The sequence below is a fragment of the Buteo buteo genome, chromosome 3 (assembly GCF_964188355.1).
Source record: "Buteo buteo chromosome 3, bButBut1.hap1.1, whole genome shotgun sequence".
In the NCBI taxonomy this organism is placed as follows: Eukaryota; Metazoa; Chordata; class Aves; order Accipitriformes; family Accipitridae; genus Buteo; species Buteo buteo.
This window is the reverse complement of record NC_134173.1, coordinates 69,350,084-69,366,726: the sequence shown is the minus strand read 5'-3', so window position 1 is coordinate 69,366,726 and position 16,643 is coordinate 69,350,084. Positions and strand designations below refer to the sequence as shown.

Genomic DNA, 16,643 nt, shown 5'->3' with positions numbered 1-16,643 from the left:
TTAAATATTAAATTCTTAACCCCCAAAAGTGCCTTATCTGACATGTACTCAGAAGAATCTTGAATTAAGCTATTAAGGTTCCACAAGTAAAAATTACACTGATCTTTAAGGTGTTACCTACGTGTCCTTCAGCTTTAAATGAAAATCATTATTTTCTATGGACTTAAGTTGGGGCTATTTTCTGGAATTTCTGCTCTTTCTCAAATAATGCTTTGATTCCATCTGCCAGAACTAAATGCTTCTTACTCTTACTCTTCAAGATGCCTCTGTTTGTGCTCCACAAATATGAAGCCACATGTAAAACAAGATGAGAAATTCTCTGTAACATCATTTAAAGCCAACAGATGAACAATTTATAAATACTGTTTTCAGTTTTTCTGTCATATGCACATAATACAAGGTCCCTACTTGCAACTTGGAAAATCATTAGGTTTTTTTCCTGTAGAATGTGCAGTGTAGAAAAAGTTTCAAGCAGCCAGTTCAGATGTTTAATTAACAGTTGCCTTTTGACAGATTTGTTTTTCACCACTCTACTGAATTGCTCGACAAATGATAAAAATTAGTCCTGCAGTACATATAAACTGATCTGCTTTAAGTGGTTGATCCAAATCCTATTTCAGTCAGTAAGGTGACTGGTATATCCTCAACATCAATTATCAGAGATCTTTTCTGAAGGCATACCTGGCAGGTAATATGCCTAGGAGTCACTGAAAGCCAAAAAAAGAGAAGGGTGTCTACATATTAATACATTTTAAATCCCCACTTTAAGTACTGTTGCAGACAGGACAGACAGTTGTTAGTAATGGCTAAATGGGAATTAAACCCTCAATTGTTAACAAATATAACTAACAAAATCATTTGAGTCACCAAAAAGACTGTGCTTACTAATCTCTGACATTACAAAACACAGAGTTTACAATTTTCAATAAGTCTAAACATGGTTATACAATTTCTGGAGAAATTTTTAGGCCAATAGAATCTGGAACAAGTGAAACAAAGGCGGTTGAAAAGACTTTAAGAGAAGAAACATTAAGAGCAGTTAAGCAGAGCTGCGCTATTCAGTTTCAAGGAGACTCAACTAGTAAATGTCAGTCGTTATTTCTACTAAAAAGAAAAAGGTATCTATCATAAAAACTAAACCTAAAGATTGTTTAAAAAACATGCCAGTGACCAGGAATAAAAATACCTGTCAATATCTTCTATTTTCTGCATATTAAACAGCAATGATGGTACTATCTTGTCCATGTGCTGCGGTTCCCATATAGTTGCTCGAAGTTCATCATTAACTGTTTTTCGAACCACTCCCTGAATGCCCCTGATTCCAGCAATTCGGATCCTAAGGAAGGAGAAAAGGAATTACTAAAAAGGAGAAACACAGCACCTCCCAGTATGGCTGTTTACCTATTAGACAGTACTAATTATGTAGTGTAGAATTCCATTAAGTTCTCAAAAGCAGTAATTTGGAAATTTGGCCAATTCATTAAGGTTGCCCATATTGCCTTTAAACGCCTTTATAGCCTTTATCGTAAAGAAGCTGACAAAACAACTGAACAGAAGGTGATCTGTAAGGATAATGCTGACACTGATCAATGAATACTCAAACTGTGTTTACAACCTCCAAAAGAAAGTCACATGGGTAAAACCCCACCAACTCTATGCAATTTACTATCCATCAGTTGAAATGTGCGCAATCTCAACCTATTCCAGTGCTGAAGAAAAATATTGTGAAGTTATCACAGCAAAGCTGAAGCAATAGCTACCAGAGCCATGTGATCATGTCCTTAAAAGTTGTAATTAACGCTGTGGATTAATCACAACAAATCTTTAAAGATTTGTGCAAGATTCACAAGATGGAAAGCAAAGGATAATTCTATCAACTTAAGCCTGATGCACAAAAGGAACCACCACTTTTATCCTAAAACCATTTGAAACAAATTAACTAAGAACTGATCAACCACAACAATAAAACAATAAAAAGGAAAAATTAATATAAGTTCTAAAAAAGACTTAGTCTAGCTGTTAGCTATTTTGTTTTGTTGAACAAAAATAGTTTGCAGGAGAATCTGTACAGTGAAATGAATGGCAAAATATTCTTTTTTGAAGTGGTAATAGCTACTTATGCCATTATAATAAATGGTGGGAATAGAATTTTACTTACTGAAAATGAGTAGAAGAAAAGGTGATATAGCAATCAAGGGAAATAAGGACAAGCTTCACTAAAATTTGAAATTACTTCTATTAAAATCCATCCCTCATTTTTTAAATCTTGATTTCAGTATGGACAACACATAACTAGCCTTTGTTCAGTCAAATTCACTACATTAAAACATTTGCTAGATGAACTACAGACCTAACCGAACTCTATAATTAGTATTTTTGTTTAGATTTCCATTTGTAAATACTTCTATCTGTAGCCCCCTGATTTTCAGCTATTTCTGAACAAAGCCATGGGCATTCAATATGGATGTGATACCACTCCAAACCTTTCAAGACACTTTTAATAGGGCTACATACCAAACAGGGAAGATGGATGCACGAACAGCTAGAAAAGCACTTGCTATTGCTGTACTACAACTACAGCGCAGTATTCAATATTAAGTTTCCAATATTAAGGATCTAAGATTGACATTTAAGGCACAGAGCTTCCAAAATTCCATCACGGACACCTTTTTTTTTCCTTTTAAATTATTAGTTCTGTCTGGTTTAGGACCAGATGAATTACTCCGTAGCGCCCATCAACGGTATCGACTACATGTGATATCTGCTTTTAGAATTGTAATCTGTAGTCACAGCTCATCTGTTTTGTTGAATTACCTCAGTACCTACAGCAAATCTGGTATGCCAACTCCAAGAATGAAAGAGATCTTTATGAACAGCAATCAAAAGAGACACATTTAAACTGTCTACGATGATGTGGAAAAAAGTCATATTGCTACTTTTGGTCAACCTGAGTGAAAAACGGATTCACATGGGGGAAAAAAAGGTCACACTTTTGTGTGCTGGAGTGCCACTAGCACTAATTTCACCTAATTTACTGTTGTATAGGAGGTTGAAAAATGAGGGTTGAAGTACTGAGGAAGGGGCAGCATCAAATTTCATCACATACAGGAAATGTTTCATTTCTCTAAGGAAGTCTCAGATAGGTATTAAAGCAAAGATTACATTTAAATCAAGGTCATGTACAGTCTTATGTCAATAGGATGAAATTCCTCCCTGTCTAAGGGCACATCAACATTGCAAACTGAAGCACAGGTAATGGTATGGGCTGACAATCTGAAGAGCAAAAGATTAGCACAGTTCTTTTACTCCTACAGCAATCACAGCTTTGAAGTATTTTACTTTGGGGTGTCCTTATGAGTGGTAGATCGTACTTGATAGATGAATGGGGGATGTACTATTCTCTTAATTCATTCTAAGTTCTAGTTTATTACTAAAGATACCTCTCATTTGCAAGCAGCGATGGAAGTGAAAGTAGTACTAAAAATCCTGAGCTGAGCTTCATATCCTAACCTCTTATGGAATATTTTACAGTAAGTAATCAGTTTAACATTTCTGGTTTAGTTTCCCTAAGCCAAAAAGGCAAAAATCTCAAAAAGCTCACTAAAACATTTATGAATACTATTTGCAACCATCAGCTTCAGGTAAATACACTGTACCTGACACAAGCCTAAGTTCTGAGGTAGTTGCAGGATACACCAGCTTAATTAGTGACACCTGCCTAAGAAGTTTCCATCCCCTTTGCCCTTTCGTCCCCAAGTATTATTTACCATCCCTTCAGTCCTTCCCCAACCAATTCATGGGGGTTCATCGTGTAAAACCATTCACTGGAATAATCTTCCTAAAGGGAAAGAGGGTGGAGCATGAGGAAAAGTACAGGAGCAGGAGGCAGATTTAATCCTAACCTTTTTAGAGACAAATTTTTGAGCAGAACCCTATGTACAGCAATAGTACAACAAATAAGATGGGAGCAAATTATGAAAAATAAGGAGGAATGAACCAGAAAACTAAAGGAGGAGTGAATTCCTTGTTTTGTTTTCTTTTTTTCCCTAAGCGATGTACACAGTATTCACTCTTTTGAAAATACAGTTCACAGATTTTTGAAACTGCAAACTTCTAAGAAAAATCCTTACGCATTGCAGCTAACATAACAGCAGTACACCCAAAGGGTTGAATAAATGTTCAGCACATGAATTTTTCGTAGTTGGCTGAACAATTTAATGCATGGAAATAGAAAAGGTGAGTAAAACAGAGATGCAAACCATAGAATCTAAAAAGCCCTAAGTTTTCTAAAATGCTCAGGAGTTAAATACCAATTGACAGTTCATATAAAGAACACTTCGCTAGGGGGAGCTGAAGTAAAAAAAAAATTGAGCTTACATAATAATGTAAAAATTTGCAATACTAATTCATGAAGGCATTTCAGTTTCACACACAGTATCATACTGCAGACATCTATGAAAATTCAATTTTTAATGAGTAATTCTCAAATAGCAGACTCAAAATATGCTTTTGCTCTTCTATTCATATAAGCCCCATTAATTTCTCAAATGAGTTATGCAACTCGCACACATTTACAGTAATAAGTAGTGCTTTTCTGGAGAGAATCCATGCAATCTGGCAAGCATTATGCAGGTAAAATTCCACTTAAATATTCTAGGAGTTCTAGCCATCTAAGATTTGCAATATTCAATGCTATATAAAAAGTCAGACTTTCATTTTCTTCTTATGGAATGAACTATTCCACCAAATATCATAATAAAAGCTGTATTACAGACTATATTAACATGTTAAGACAGTTTTCTGTAATACAGACAGAACGGCACTTACTCTGTTTGTATTTCTGCATCGTGGTCACATGAATGACACATGGCACTGAATCGAGACACAAAGAAGTCATAGCGTCTGTGATATGAAGGTGTGTCTTCCTCAATGTTGGCAAATTTGACAAACTGGAAAATGAAATACATTAAAAAAGCTTTTCATACCAATTTCTGAAAAGAAAATAATCAATACTAAGCTTCATTTAAGAAGTAACATAAAACATTGCATTAGGAAAGAATCCAGATTTGACAATACTTAAATATTTCACTTCAGAGAAGAAAAAGTTATACTGGAGAGTTTTCTTTTTAAAGCTTTTCCACCAGAACTTCACTTAGATCATTATGAAAGGGTGCAACTGCATGAAATACAACATACTACACAATATGGAAGCATCCAACACTTGAATAGTGAGTGTCATCAATTCATAGAACCATAGAATAATTCAGGTTGGAAAAGACCTCTGAGAACATGGAGTTAACCTAGCACTGCCAAGTGCACCACTAAACCATGTCCCTAAGTGCCATGTCTACACATCTTTTAAATACCTCCAGGGATGGTGACTCCACTACTTCCTGGGCAGCCTGTTCCAACGCTTGACAACTCTTTCAGTGAAGAAATTTTTCCAAATATCCAATCTAAACCTCCCCTGGCACAACTTGAGGCTGTTTCCTCTCACCCCATCGCTTGTTACTTGGGAGAAGAGACTGACTCCCACCTCACTACAATCTCCTTTCAGGTAGTTGTCCAAGCAATCAAATGGTACACTGTCACGTAGAGGTTAACTAGCAACATTCTGACTTATCAAAATTCAAGTGAGATAAACTTGGAGGCATCCTGTCAATTCTATCTTTACAAAAGGGAAAAAGGAGGAGTCAGGGAATTATAACCCAGTCAATTTTAATTCCATTCACAGAAAGACACTCTGAAAAAAAAAAAAAAATCCAATTTGAAAACATCTACAAAGTAATGAAGGGGTAAGTAACAGTCAACATGGATTTGTCAAAAACAAATCACATCAACCCAGCCTAGATTATTCCTGTGACAAAGAAATAGATTTTGTGAATCCAGATGAAGCAGCATCTGTCATATCTTAACTTCAGTGACACTGTTCACAAAAAAATACACAAAATTCTCAAAGTGAAGCTAGGAACACACTGTCAAAAGAACACTCCTTATAAGATAGATGCAAAAGGGTTTGAGAAAAATATAGAAAGACTTGTAAATCATCAAACTACAATAATGTATTGAGTGAACTTCTGAAGGGGCCTGTCTGGAATACAGTAGTCGTTGAGTTTCACTAGACGCTTAAATGACAGAGTGGGCTCATCAAATTTTCAAAGAACACTAAGCTGGCCAGAACTGTAGGCACACTTGATGCCTGGTGCTTAACAAACTGGAAATAGGACCTGCAAAATCAAGGAAGTAATTTAGGAATGACAAATGCAAAATACCACTTTAAGACAGCTGTACAAATACCAGCCAGACACAGCTGAATGCAGAAAAGAAACTTATGTTTATAATAAACTGCACATTGAACAAAAGTCAACACTGCTATACTGGCATGAAAAAGAAGACAATATATTGTGATACATCTGTATTACCCATGACACCTATGAAGAAATTTTTGCCATCTAATTGGCACTAATAAGCCATTAGATGAAGTACACATCCAGCTGAAGCATCGCAGCTGAAGATGGTGATTAACTGATACAGTCCTTCAATTATTCAAGGGATGAGCAAAGCTTTAGATAAACACCTGTTAAAAATGACTGAAAGACATTAAATTATCTCCTTTAGAGCTGCCTAAAAGATATTAGTCTTACAATGTACAGAAGACAGCTAAAAAAAAGAAGAGAAATAAATGGTTTTCTCTGTCCAATGGTAATAGGAAAAGCAATAATGGGCTTACACTGAAGCAAAGGCTAACTAAGTTAGCCATTAAAAAAACCCTCCTTTCTAAAGCTAGCAGACTGCCTAAAGACCTTTTGAATTCTCCGTCACTGACAGTTTTAAGAACAGACTACTGAGGGAAGAAAAAAGGGAAAGGAAAGGCTGTCAAGAAAGGTTTAACACAGTGCTGGTTCTGCCCTGAAGCAGAGAGATGTCCCATTAAGATCCCTCTGCTTTTTCCCATCCCAGTATTATTCTTACCAATTACTAAGCACAGGCTGAGGCATTTCTTGTATACTTTCCAAGATATAGAACCTGCTCTTGTCAGCACGTTACTCACAAACACCTAGACAAGCCTGAAGCACTTTAGCATAATCTACAGCATACTGATTTGTGAAGGTTTTGAGGTAGTTCTCAAGCTGAAAGTGAAAGCTGTTATTTCAGAAAAAAATCACCACTTTCTACTCTATTCTTAGTCCTTTCTCTGTTTTATCTAGAACACTTATCCCTTTCAACTGCACTACCAGTTCACCCACTGGAAGCTAGAGACACAGCTGAAAGTGATACAAACTATATTCTCAGCCATTACTGAAAATGGAGGAAAACTGTATAATACTAGTCTATTTTACACGACCTTGTGTAGAGAATATCCTGTATAGTTAGGTAATAAGAAAGTGACATACAGTCAAAACCACTTCTGTATAGTCTACTGCCACAGTTTGAAAGACAATACACAAACAGCAACCATACTTTCTTTTCAATACAGTGGCTTATAAAAAATATCATTTCCTTCCCAATAGACCCTAGAAAGTGCTTTAAATCATAGAATGGTTTGGGTTGGAAGGGACCTTTAAAGGTCACCTAGTCCAACCCCCCAGCAATGAGCAGGGACACACTCTACTAGGTCAGGTTGCTCGGAGCTCTGTCCAACCTGACCTTGAATGTTTCCAGGGATGGGGAATCTACCACCTCTCTGGGCAGCCTGCTCCAGTATTTCACCACCCTCACAGTAAAAACTTTCTTCCTTATATCTCGTCTGAATCTACACTCTTTCAGTTTAAAACCATTGCCCCTTGTACTATTGCAACAGGCCCTGCTAAAAAGTCTCTCCATCTTTCTTATAGGCCCCCTTAATAAAGTACTGCAAGGCCACTATAAGGTCTCCCTGGAGCCTTCTCTTCTCCAGGCTGAACAACCCCAACTCTCTCAGCCTGTCCTTGTAGCAGAGGTATTCCAGCCCTCTGATCATTTTTGTGGCCCTCCTCTGGACCCACCAACAGGTCCATGTCTTTCCTGTGCTGAGGACTCCAGAGCTGGATGCAGTACTGCAGGTGGGTTCTCACCAGAGTGGAGAACAGGGGGAGAATCACCACCCTCGACATGCTGGCCACACTTCTTCTAATGCAGCCCAGGATACGGTTGGCCTTCTGGACTGTGAGCACACATTGCTGGCTCACAACTAGCTTTTCACCCACCAGCACCCCCAAGTCCTTCTCCACAGGGCTGCTCTCAATCCCTTCATCCCTCAGCCTGTACTGATACCAGGGGTTGCCCCAACCCAGGTGCAGGACCTTGGCACTTGTCCTTGTTGAACCTCGTGAGGTTCACATGGGTCCACTTCTTGAGCTTCTCCATGTCCCTCTGGATGGCATCCCTTCCCTCAGATGTGTCAACTGCACCACTCAGCTTGGTGTCATCTGCAAACTTGCTGAGGGTGCACTCAATCCCACTATGTCATTGATGAAGATATTAAACAGTACTGGTCCCAATATGGACTCCTGAGGGACACCACTTGTCACAGATCTCCATCTGGACATTGAGACGTTGACCACTACCCTCTGGGTGTGACCATACAGCTAATTCCTCATCCACTGAACAGTCCACCCATCAAACCCATATCTCTCCAATTTAGAGAGAAAGATGTTGTGGGGGACCATGTCAAAGGCCTTACAGAAGTCCAGATAGACGACATTCATAGTTCTTCCCTTGTCCATGGAGTAGTCACTCCACCATAGAAGGCTACTAGGTTGGTCAGGCAAGACTTGCCCTTGGTGAAGCCATGCTGGCTGTCTTAAGTCACTTCCCTGTCCTCCATGCGCCTCGGCAGAGCTTCTAGAAGAATCTGTTCCATGATCTTCCCAGGCACAGAGGTGAGGCCGATTGGTCAGTAGTTCACAGGGTCTTCCTTTCTACTCTGTTTAAAAATGGGTGCAGTGTTTTCCTTTTTTCCAGTCACCAGGAACTTCACCTGACTACCATAACTTTCCAAATATCATGGAGAGTGGCTTGGTAACTACATCAGCCAATTCCCTCTGGACTCTGGGATGCATCACGTCAGGTCCCACAGAATTCTGTATATTCAGGTTCCTCTCAGGGGGTTACAAACCTGATCCTCTCTTACAGTGGGAGGGACTTTCCTCCCCCAGTCCGTGCCTTGCGGTCCATCTACTCAAGAGGTGTGGAAAGAGAGGTTGCCAGGGAATATTGAGGCAAAAAAGCTGGTGAGTACCTCAGCCTTCTCCTCATCCCTTCTTACTGGTTTGCCAGTCTTGCTCATCAGGGCGGGTACACTTTCTTTGACCTTCCTTTCCTGCCTCTATATACCTGTCGAAGCCCTTCCTATTATTCTTGCATCCCCTGCCAAGTTCTGCTCCAGATGCACCTTGGCCTTCCTGACACCATCCCTACAGAACCAGGCAGCGTCCCTCTGCTCTTCCCAGGAGACCTGTCCCTGCTTTCACTGCCTGTGCATTTCCTTCTTGCCCTTTAGTTTGACCAGCAGGTCTCAACTCAGCCATGCCAGTCTCTTGCCTTCCTTGCCTGATTTCTTACACTTGGGGATCGAGAGCTCTGGCGCTCTATGGAAAGCATCTTAAAGATCTGCCAGCTCTGTTCTGCTCCCTTGTCCCTGAGGGCAGTTTCCCAGGGGGTCCTTTTGACTCACAAAACTGTGGTGGTGACACCAGCCACAGAGCCATGTATTAATAGACTGGCCCCATCTGTTTCTTCCCATGTTGCTGCCTGCAACTGGAAGGAGAGAGGAAGAAACAACCTGTGCTCCAGATTCCCTTACCAACCATCCCAAGGCCCTGAAGGCTCTTTTGATCGCCTTTGGACTACGTGTTGCAGCTTCATTGCCACCCACATGGAAGAGCAGTCTTAAGTCTTACTGGTTTGTTTCATGGAATTGTTAATTTCAAAACAGAAATAGATTTTTATTTTTTTTTTAAGACAGGAACCTAACTAGTCCTTACAATTTAATAAAGCATAAAGTCCAGGGATTAAAAAAAATAAAAAAATCAATATGAACTTAGTATTTTCCAGACATTCAAGTGTTCAAGTCTACAATTGATTTACCCAGCAAACTTCCATAAAAGCATGTAAAAGAAAAGAAGCAAGACATTTAAAGAACATAAAATACAATGGGAGTGGCCGTGATAATATTAAATCATCTAGCATTTAATATTAGCACGACGTAGCTTTGCAGCAGAGAAGAAAGTACCCAAAAGTTAAACCTCTCAAAATGGCACACACAGTAAAATGTCCAGAAAGGGTGAGGTCTTTTTATTTCGTCATGTGTATAACAAAACAATTTCACTCACTGAACATAAAGCATTTCTGAAGCATATTCCAGGATTAGCATTCAGATGACTGAACATTTAGGCCACAGGAAAGCTCACTGCAATAACAGTGTCTTGAGTTCCACTGTCATTCAGGAAGTTATACAACTCTATCTCATTATAGAAAATTTAAGTTTTTACAGTACACAGTCTATACTTTCTCCTTTCTTAGCAGTGGTGGTCTTAAGCTGTTGTTGTTGTTAAATAAAGAATATTTTACTCCTAAGCACCTAAGGTATATTCAAGCATACTTCACATATAAAAATTATTCAACCTAAAAAAGGACAAAACTCATGAAAGTCTAAACACTTGCCTCGTACAAAGCTTTTATAGATGTAAACATGTCACTCAGTCATAATAAATGCTTGCAATCACCCACTGGTAATTTATGGAATTTTTACCAGTACAAGCATCTTCTCTATTTGTACAATACAGAAGGTACAAAAAGGAACTTATATTGGTAATATCTTATTTTAAAACCAACAAAATTCAATCAGTATCAAAATGTATAAATCTATCATGAAATAAAGAAGGAACATATTATCTATTCAGAAGATGTTTGTTCCAGACTGAGTCAAGGAAGTTGGATCATATTACCAGGGAGACAGAGACTGTGCAAGTGCTGTAAATCATGCAAGTTCTCAAACTAAATTCCTAAGGACATAATTTCTTATATATTTATGCTGCCTTATCACTCTTACGTAGACAGTACAGTAGGAGAAAAATCATAATTTTTAATGCACCCTGGATGTCTTTAAAGAAGGTCAGGTTTTTGCAGCAATTCAAAAACAGACAATCAGCATGCATTGTATTTAAGTTTGAGTTATGTTATTTAAAGTATCTCCCTGCAAAAACTGTAGGCTGGATCTGAGCAGTAATTTTTTTTTATATTTGAGCTCCTCAGTCTGTCTTCTACAGCCTGCAACTTTCTCATGTTTCGGATAGGGGAAAGGGGGTGCTGATACTGATCGTTAACATCTTTTATAGACAAAGCTACTGTATTTCAGGAAACTGTCACATAGGAAGACATGATATCCTATAAACATGAGACACTTAGACACTACACAATACAGCATTAATCAGAAGTGCATGAATGTATGTATGCACTTCAAACAAATGCAAAAAGGACAAACGCTTCAACTTTTCTAAATAGAAACGTTTCAAACACTGGATTCATGCATTAATGTCACAAACACAGTATTAAAATGATCACAATAAATAATAACAAGGTAAGGTTCTCAGCAATAGGAATTGATCATTTAGTTCAGTTATTAATAGTTAAGGTCATCTTGCACTTCTCATTTTGAGTTTTATTGGAGTAGGATGGATAGCTTCACAATCTATTTTACTTCATGCCACTTGGATGAAAATTATCCTGAATACCACATGTGCAGTTGTGTAATAAAGTCAGTAATGATATGTTGGCTTACAGGGCCTTATTAGTGTGGCTATGAAACTGCAAGACCAGAGATAACGAGCATGAGGTGGGGGAAGCAATATTTAACTGAGAATGACCCTAAAATGACTGCCTAAAGAGATTTATCTAGGATCACTCAAATTCTAGTAAGGGCAGACATAGAATGTAGAAGATAATTTAACAACCTACAGGATGAGAAAGAATGTTTTGTGTAATTCTGTCTCTTTGTATATTTAACTCCTATAAAAAAAGATAGAGCAGGGATCCTAGAGATTAAATACTTCATTGTATATTAAATCACTACTAGTACATAATTCTGTATTGGTACATGGAATGAAAGAAGCATCTTGTAATAAAGATAAGTTTGCATCCCATACTTCCAGATTAGCATGCTACAAACAAGCAAGACAAACAAATTGAGTACTCTACTGGGAATATCAATTCTGACATTCCTTAATTTGACAGTGTTGACATTTTATACTATTTTTACATATACATGCACTTCAAGTCTGCCAATAACAACTGCTTTTATAAGCCAACTCTAACAGATGCAAAAATCTTGTTATATCAAGCACTGACTGGTCACTTTTCCACTTGGGATACTGCTTGTCTTCTTTTAAATAACAAATGAGGACAACTAGCAATAACAGTCACCCCCTCATGCACGGGAAGCTCAACACTGTCAATGATGGTATCATTATTTCACTGCTCCTAAGAAGAAACTGCCCTTCTAAAATGAAGCACCCTATCAACTAAAGAAAGCATTTGTGGCAAATAATTTAAAACGTGGTAATACTGGGTTCTACATGTATCTGCTCTTTTCAGATGGAAAACCAATGTTTTACGATCAAAATACAAAGAAGAATTCACCCCATCAACATTCCGTATTACCTTAAAACGTGTTGTATTCAACTGAGTTTTGTCATCACAGTTTAAGATGAAAGTTTTACTAAATTATGCATCTCATTGGTTTTGATCAACTGCTCACTAAATAATTTTTCTGGACCCTCTCTAAAAAAAATTGACAGAAAATTAAAAATATTTTAAAAAATTATCCCATCCCCCAAAATTTTTACAAGTTCAAAGATTTTAAAGGTGTTCACACCATGACAGGAAAAACAAGTATAATTAATTCATTCTATCCTAGTAATATAACTACTATGGATCTAAGCAAAACATTTAATCATTTGTACATAAGAGATAAAGATGTTTTACATGATATTCAGCTACTGAAATTCTGCAAAATGGTTAGGGTGAGAAATTTAGTATTGCCGTAAGCTTCTAAGTAAAAGCTTACTGCAATCAGCCTCCAGATTCTGCAATACTTAAGCCAGGGAAATCTCACTTTCCCACCACAGTTTTTCAGTTTCCTCACCAGCATATGCTATCCTAGCACATGGTTAATAAAAATATCTTCCATGATAGAAGAAGACATTTTGAACTTCATAGACACTGCCAATTTGAAATCTGGTCTACTTAAAAAAAAAAACCCAGAAAACGATTCAACATATCCACTATCAAATTTCACCTGTTTTCAAGTATCTGCCTATATAAGTAGATTTACAATTATGTTATAAAAAAATCATTGCTGCTGTAGGAAATAAGTTAACATAATTTACAAATGTAACATGTAAAAGTCATAATTATGTACATAATTACATGTAACCTGAAGATCAAGCATAAAAGTACATAAATGAAAAACAAACAGTTGTTTTTCTAATACAGTAATCTTCAGATTTGCTTTTTAGAAGTAAATCAACTTAAAAATGAAGTTTAACTTCAAGAAGAATTTAAGAAGTCAAACAGCTGAATGAAACCTTTGGTTTTTTTGTAAGACAGACCGCCAAGTAGAGTAAGTTCTGCATCCAAACCCAGATATTTGGAATTCAAGGAAAAAACCTTGGAAGACAGTGGGAGCTTCCAGATCTTTCCGAGACTTTAAACTACTCGGAGTCACTCAGTACACAGATGTTTCCTTTGAAACCCTAACTTCTGAGCAATCACAAGAGTCCCCACAGCTGAAACAAAATCTGCTTGTGAGGCTGAAAAACACCCCTACAACTCAAGACAGTTGAACCTTACTTGAAAGATATCACTGCCTTTGTGTCCCAGTGAAGCTCTGAAAGTCAGTTTTGGGATGGAAAATAATCAAGATCTACTTATAGCCACAATCATACCCCATATCTTTTTAAGTGTAAGCAGACGATGAATTTGTACTGGCCTGAAACTGAGTTTAACCTAAAAATATTATGGAAACTTTTCCAAAGGTTGCTTCACTTTTCACCAGTTTAAAGATGTTTACTTCACATGCAATTTATTATTCTCTTCCAGACAATACCAGTTTCCACTCCAAAGCGGTACACTAGAATAACTAAAGCACATGAAAGATTATTCAGTCACTCTACCATCTCTACTCTTTTTGGTTTTTTTTTGTTTGTTTACTTATTTATTTCTCTCGGGAGGAGAGGAAAAACTAAAAAAGGCTAAATGTGATGATAAACTTTCTCCATGTCCAACAAAATTTATTTAAGAACACAGTAGGTCAGTGTCCTTGGTAACAGACAAGCTGTCAGTACCAATACACCTTGCTCCTCTTGACACAAAAAGACTCTGTCTTTTCTCTCCACTGACTATAGAAGGCACCTAGGGAAATTAGCATAATTAGGCTAAAATTAGCTTTTGGAATACTGTTGAAGAGCCGTATAGATTCACTCTCCTCACAGAATTTGACATCTTATTTAGGAAAACGTAATTATTTTTGGTTAGTGAGTTTTACAACAGACAAACACGAATTATCTCCTAATTTAGGAAGTCCATTAATCTGCTTTGCTCATAAAAGACTTCATTAGGAACTGACAGGGATATCAAACAGATTACCATAAGGTGGAATTGTGCTCAATAACATTCGTTTGGAAGTGACATGTGCCTTGTAAATCAAAGTGGAGGTTGGCAGTAACTGTTTGCCACCATGGATTTTAAACAACTGGAAAGTGATGTGCATCTTGCCATTTGGCAGCCCAGGAAATAAATTCCAACACTATTTCCCTAAAAGGTCTTGCCCAGGCATTATTATACAAAGAAATCAAAAGAAGCAGGGTAGGCTGGCTCAAAGATATCTAAAAATAAATAAATAACTTATTACCCTCAGTGAAGCTGCCCTGCTAGTTTGGGGCACAAGGGGACACTCACCCCCTACATCAGAGCAAGAACTCTCTGCATTGCACCATAATAAGAAATTCTACTCCAGAGTAGTGCCACTGTACTACACCTTCATGTTTCTCTGAACTGCAACTCCATTTAATTCCATCAACCGGAAATCATGCTCAAAGAAAGGAAAGCCCAACAGTTTTACAGAATACACAAAGAACCCTCCCACTGCTAACAATGGCAACATACACGAAATGCAAGCATTACTTCTTTACCCATGTAAAAGCAATCACTCTAAGTGAAAACAGTCTACATCACAATCCTGGAATTTATGAGATTCCTATTGTACTAGCTGGGAAATACAATGTTTAGAAAGGAAGTATGACAGAACTATAATACTGATTGCACCCATCACTATTTGGAAAACTAGATCTCCAGGTCTTCATTTTGACACTTTTAGTTATGCCCTTTAAGCCTGGATCTGAATCCTGAAATATTTAAGCTAGTAAGATGGTGAGGTTATAATACTGAAGGCTTTCGCCTCCTGACTACTTTTCAGCTAAGAGGAATCTTTCTGTGTAGTGTCAGTGCTGTGGAGAAGGATGGGATTTCCTCCTTCTCACACCATGGCTCTCATTGCTGGAGAGCAAGGAAAACACCATCTTACCTATACAATGGCTCCAGGAGGTGTGTTTAAAGATTCAAAAATATGAACTCACAGAACAACTTTCCTGTTCCTTCTAAAAGGAGTTATTTCTACAGGAGATGAGCCCAGCCATCAAAGGAATTTTAGAGACTGAAAGGCAACAGCTTTTCTGCCTCCAGATGGTATCTGGTCTGTGTTTAGGCCCAAACTGTATACCCTGCCACATACAGAATCTTCTCAATTCATGTTAACTGGCAGATACTTTGCGACTTCTGAAACTACTTTCCCATAGCAAATAAGCAGAACTTTATTCTGATTTCATTTAGTATCTTTACTCACAGAATTAGTTCCAAGAACTTGCAGCTTTGGTTCGCCTGATTCCAGAAGCTTGGCCACCATATGAAGGAAACTTTCGACAAACGGTTTTATGCTTTGAGAATGGCAAGCCATTAGAAGTTGGTCCAATGCCTCCATGGCAATTAAAACATACCTGAAAATTAATTAGAGAGACTCACATAAAGATGTGCTACATTTATCATTACCTGAGTTAGCTCAATTTAGGTCCTTATTACTAAAAAAGTTAGAAAAGAAAGAATGGAAGGCACGTATTTCCCACTGTATAAAAATTGAAGTTATTGGTATTTCCTGTTTTGGGTTGTTTTTTTTTTGCGGGGGGGGAGGGGAATGAGTGTTTTTAGAAGGGGTGTCATAATACTTGGTAACAAGAGTAAATATGGTTCAATTATCTTTCCCAGCACATTTTATTTTCAATTATAAATCCCAGCTTTCTAGTCTACAGATCTCTGTCTATCCAAACCTCAGCATGGAAAGTCAGCAACTTATCCATGCTCCTGCACAGTCAGGCAACATGCGAAGTAAACGAAAAAGAGTAAAGAAAAGCAGTCAACAAAATTAATTACCCAAAAAACCAGCCATTTACACATTCCATAAAGTTATAAAAATAGCTTTTGACAACATGAAGGCCAAAAATGATGGATGCTGCCTTTCTTTCCAACTCCTGCCACTTCTTAGACTCAGTATTTTCCTACTCCACTTGCACATTCTTTAAAATCTTCTCCCTCTTCTGACTCTACGTTCTTTA

The 16,643-nt window shown here is 37.7% G+C and overlaps 1 protein-coding gene across 7 annotated transcripts in view; it reads right to left on the bottom strand.

The window, feature by feature from the left end:
- The window catches only part of EFR3A (EFR3 homolog A), an 88,059-nt gene that overhangs the window by 46,698 nt on the left and 24,718 nt on the right, over positions 1–16,643 (bottom strand). For all 7 annotated transcript variants that reach the window (XM_075023972.1, XM_075023971.1, XM_075023974.1 and 4 more), the window contains 3 exons: positions 15,881–16,031; positions 4,828–4,949; positions 1,187–1,336 (listed from right to left, as the gene is read on the bottom strand). In XM_075023972.1, the coding sequence (XP_074880073.1) occupies positions 1,187–1,336; positions 4,828–4,949; positions 15,881–16,031 (423 nt within the window). The remainder of the gene's footprint in view (positions 1–1,186; positions 1,337–4,827; positions 4,950–15,880; positions 16,032–16,643) is intronic.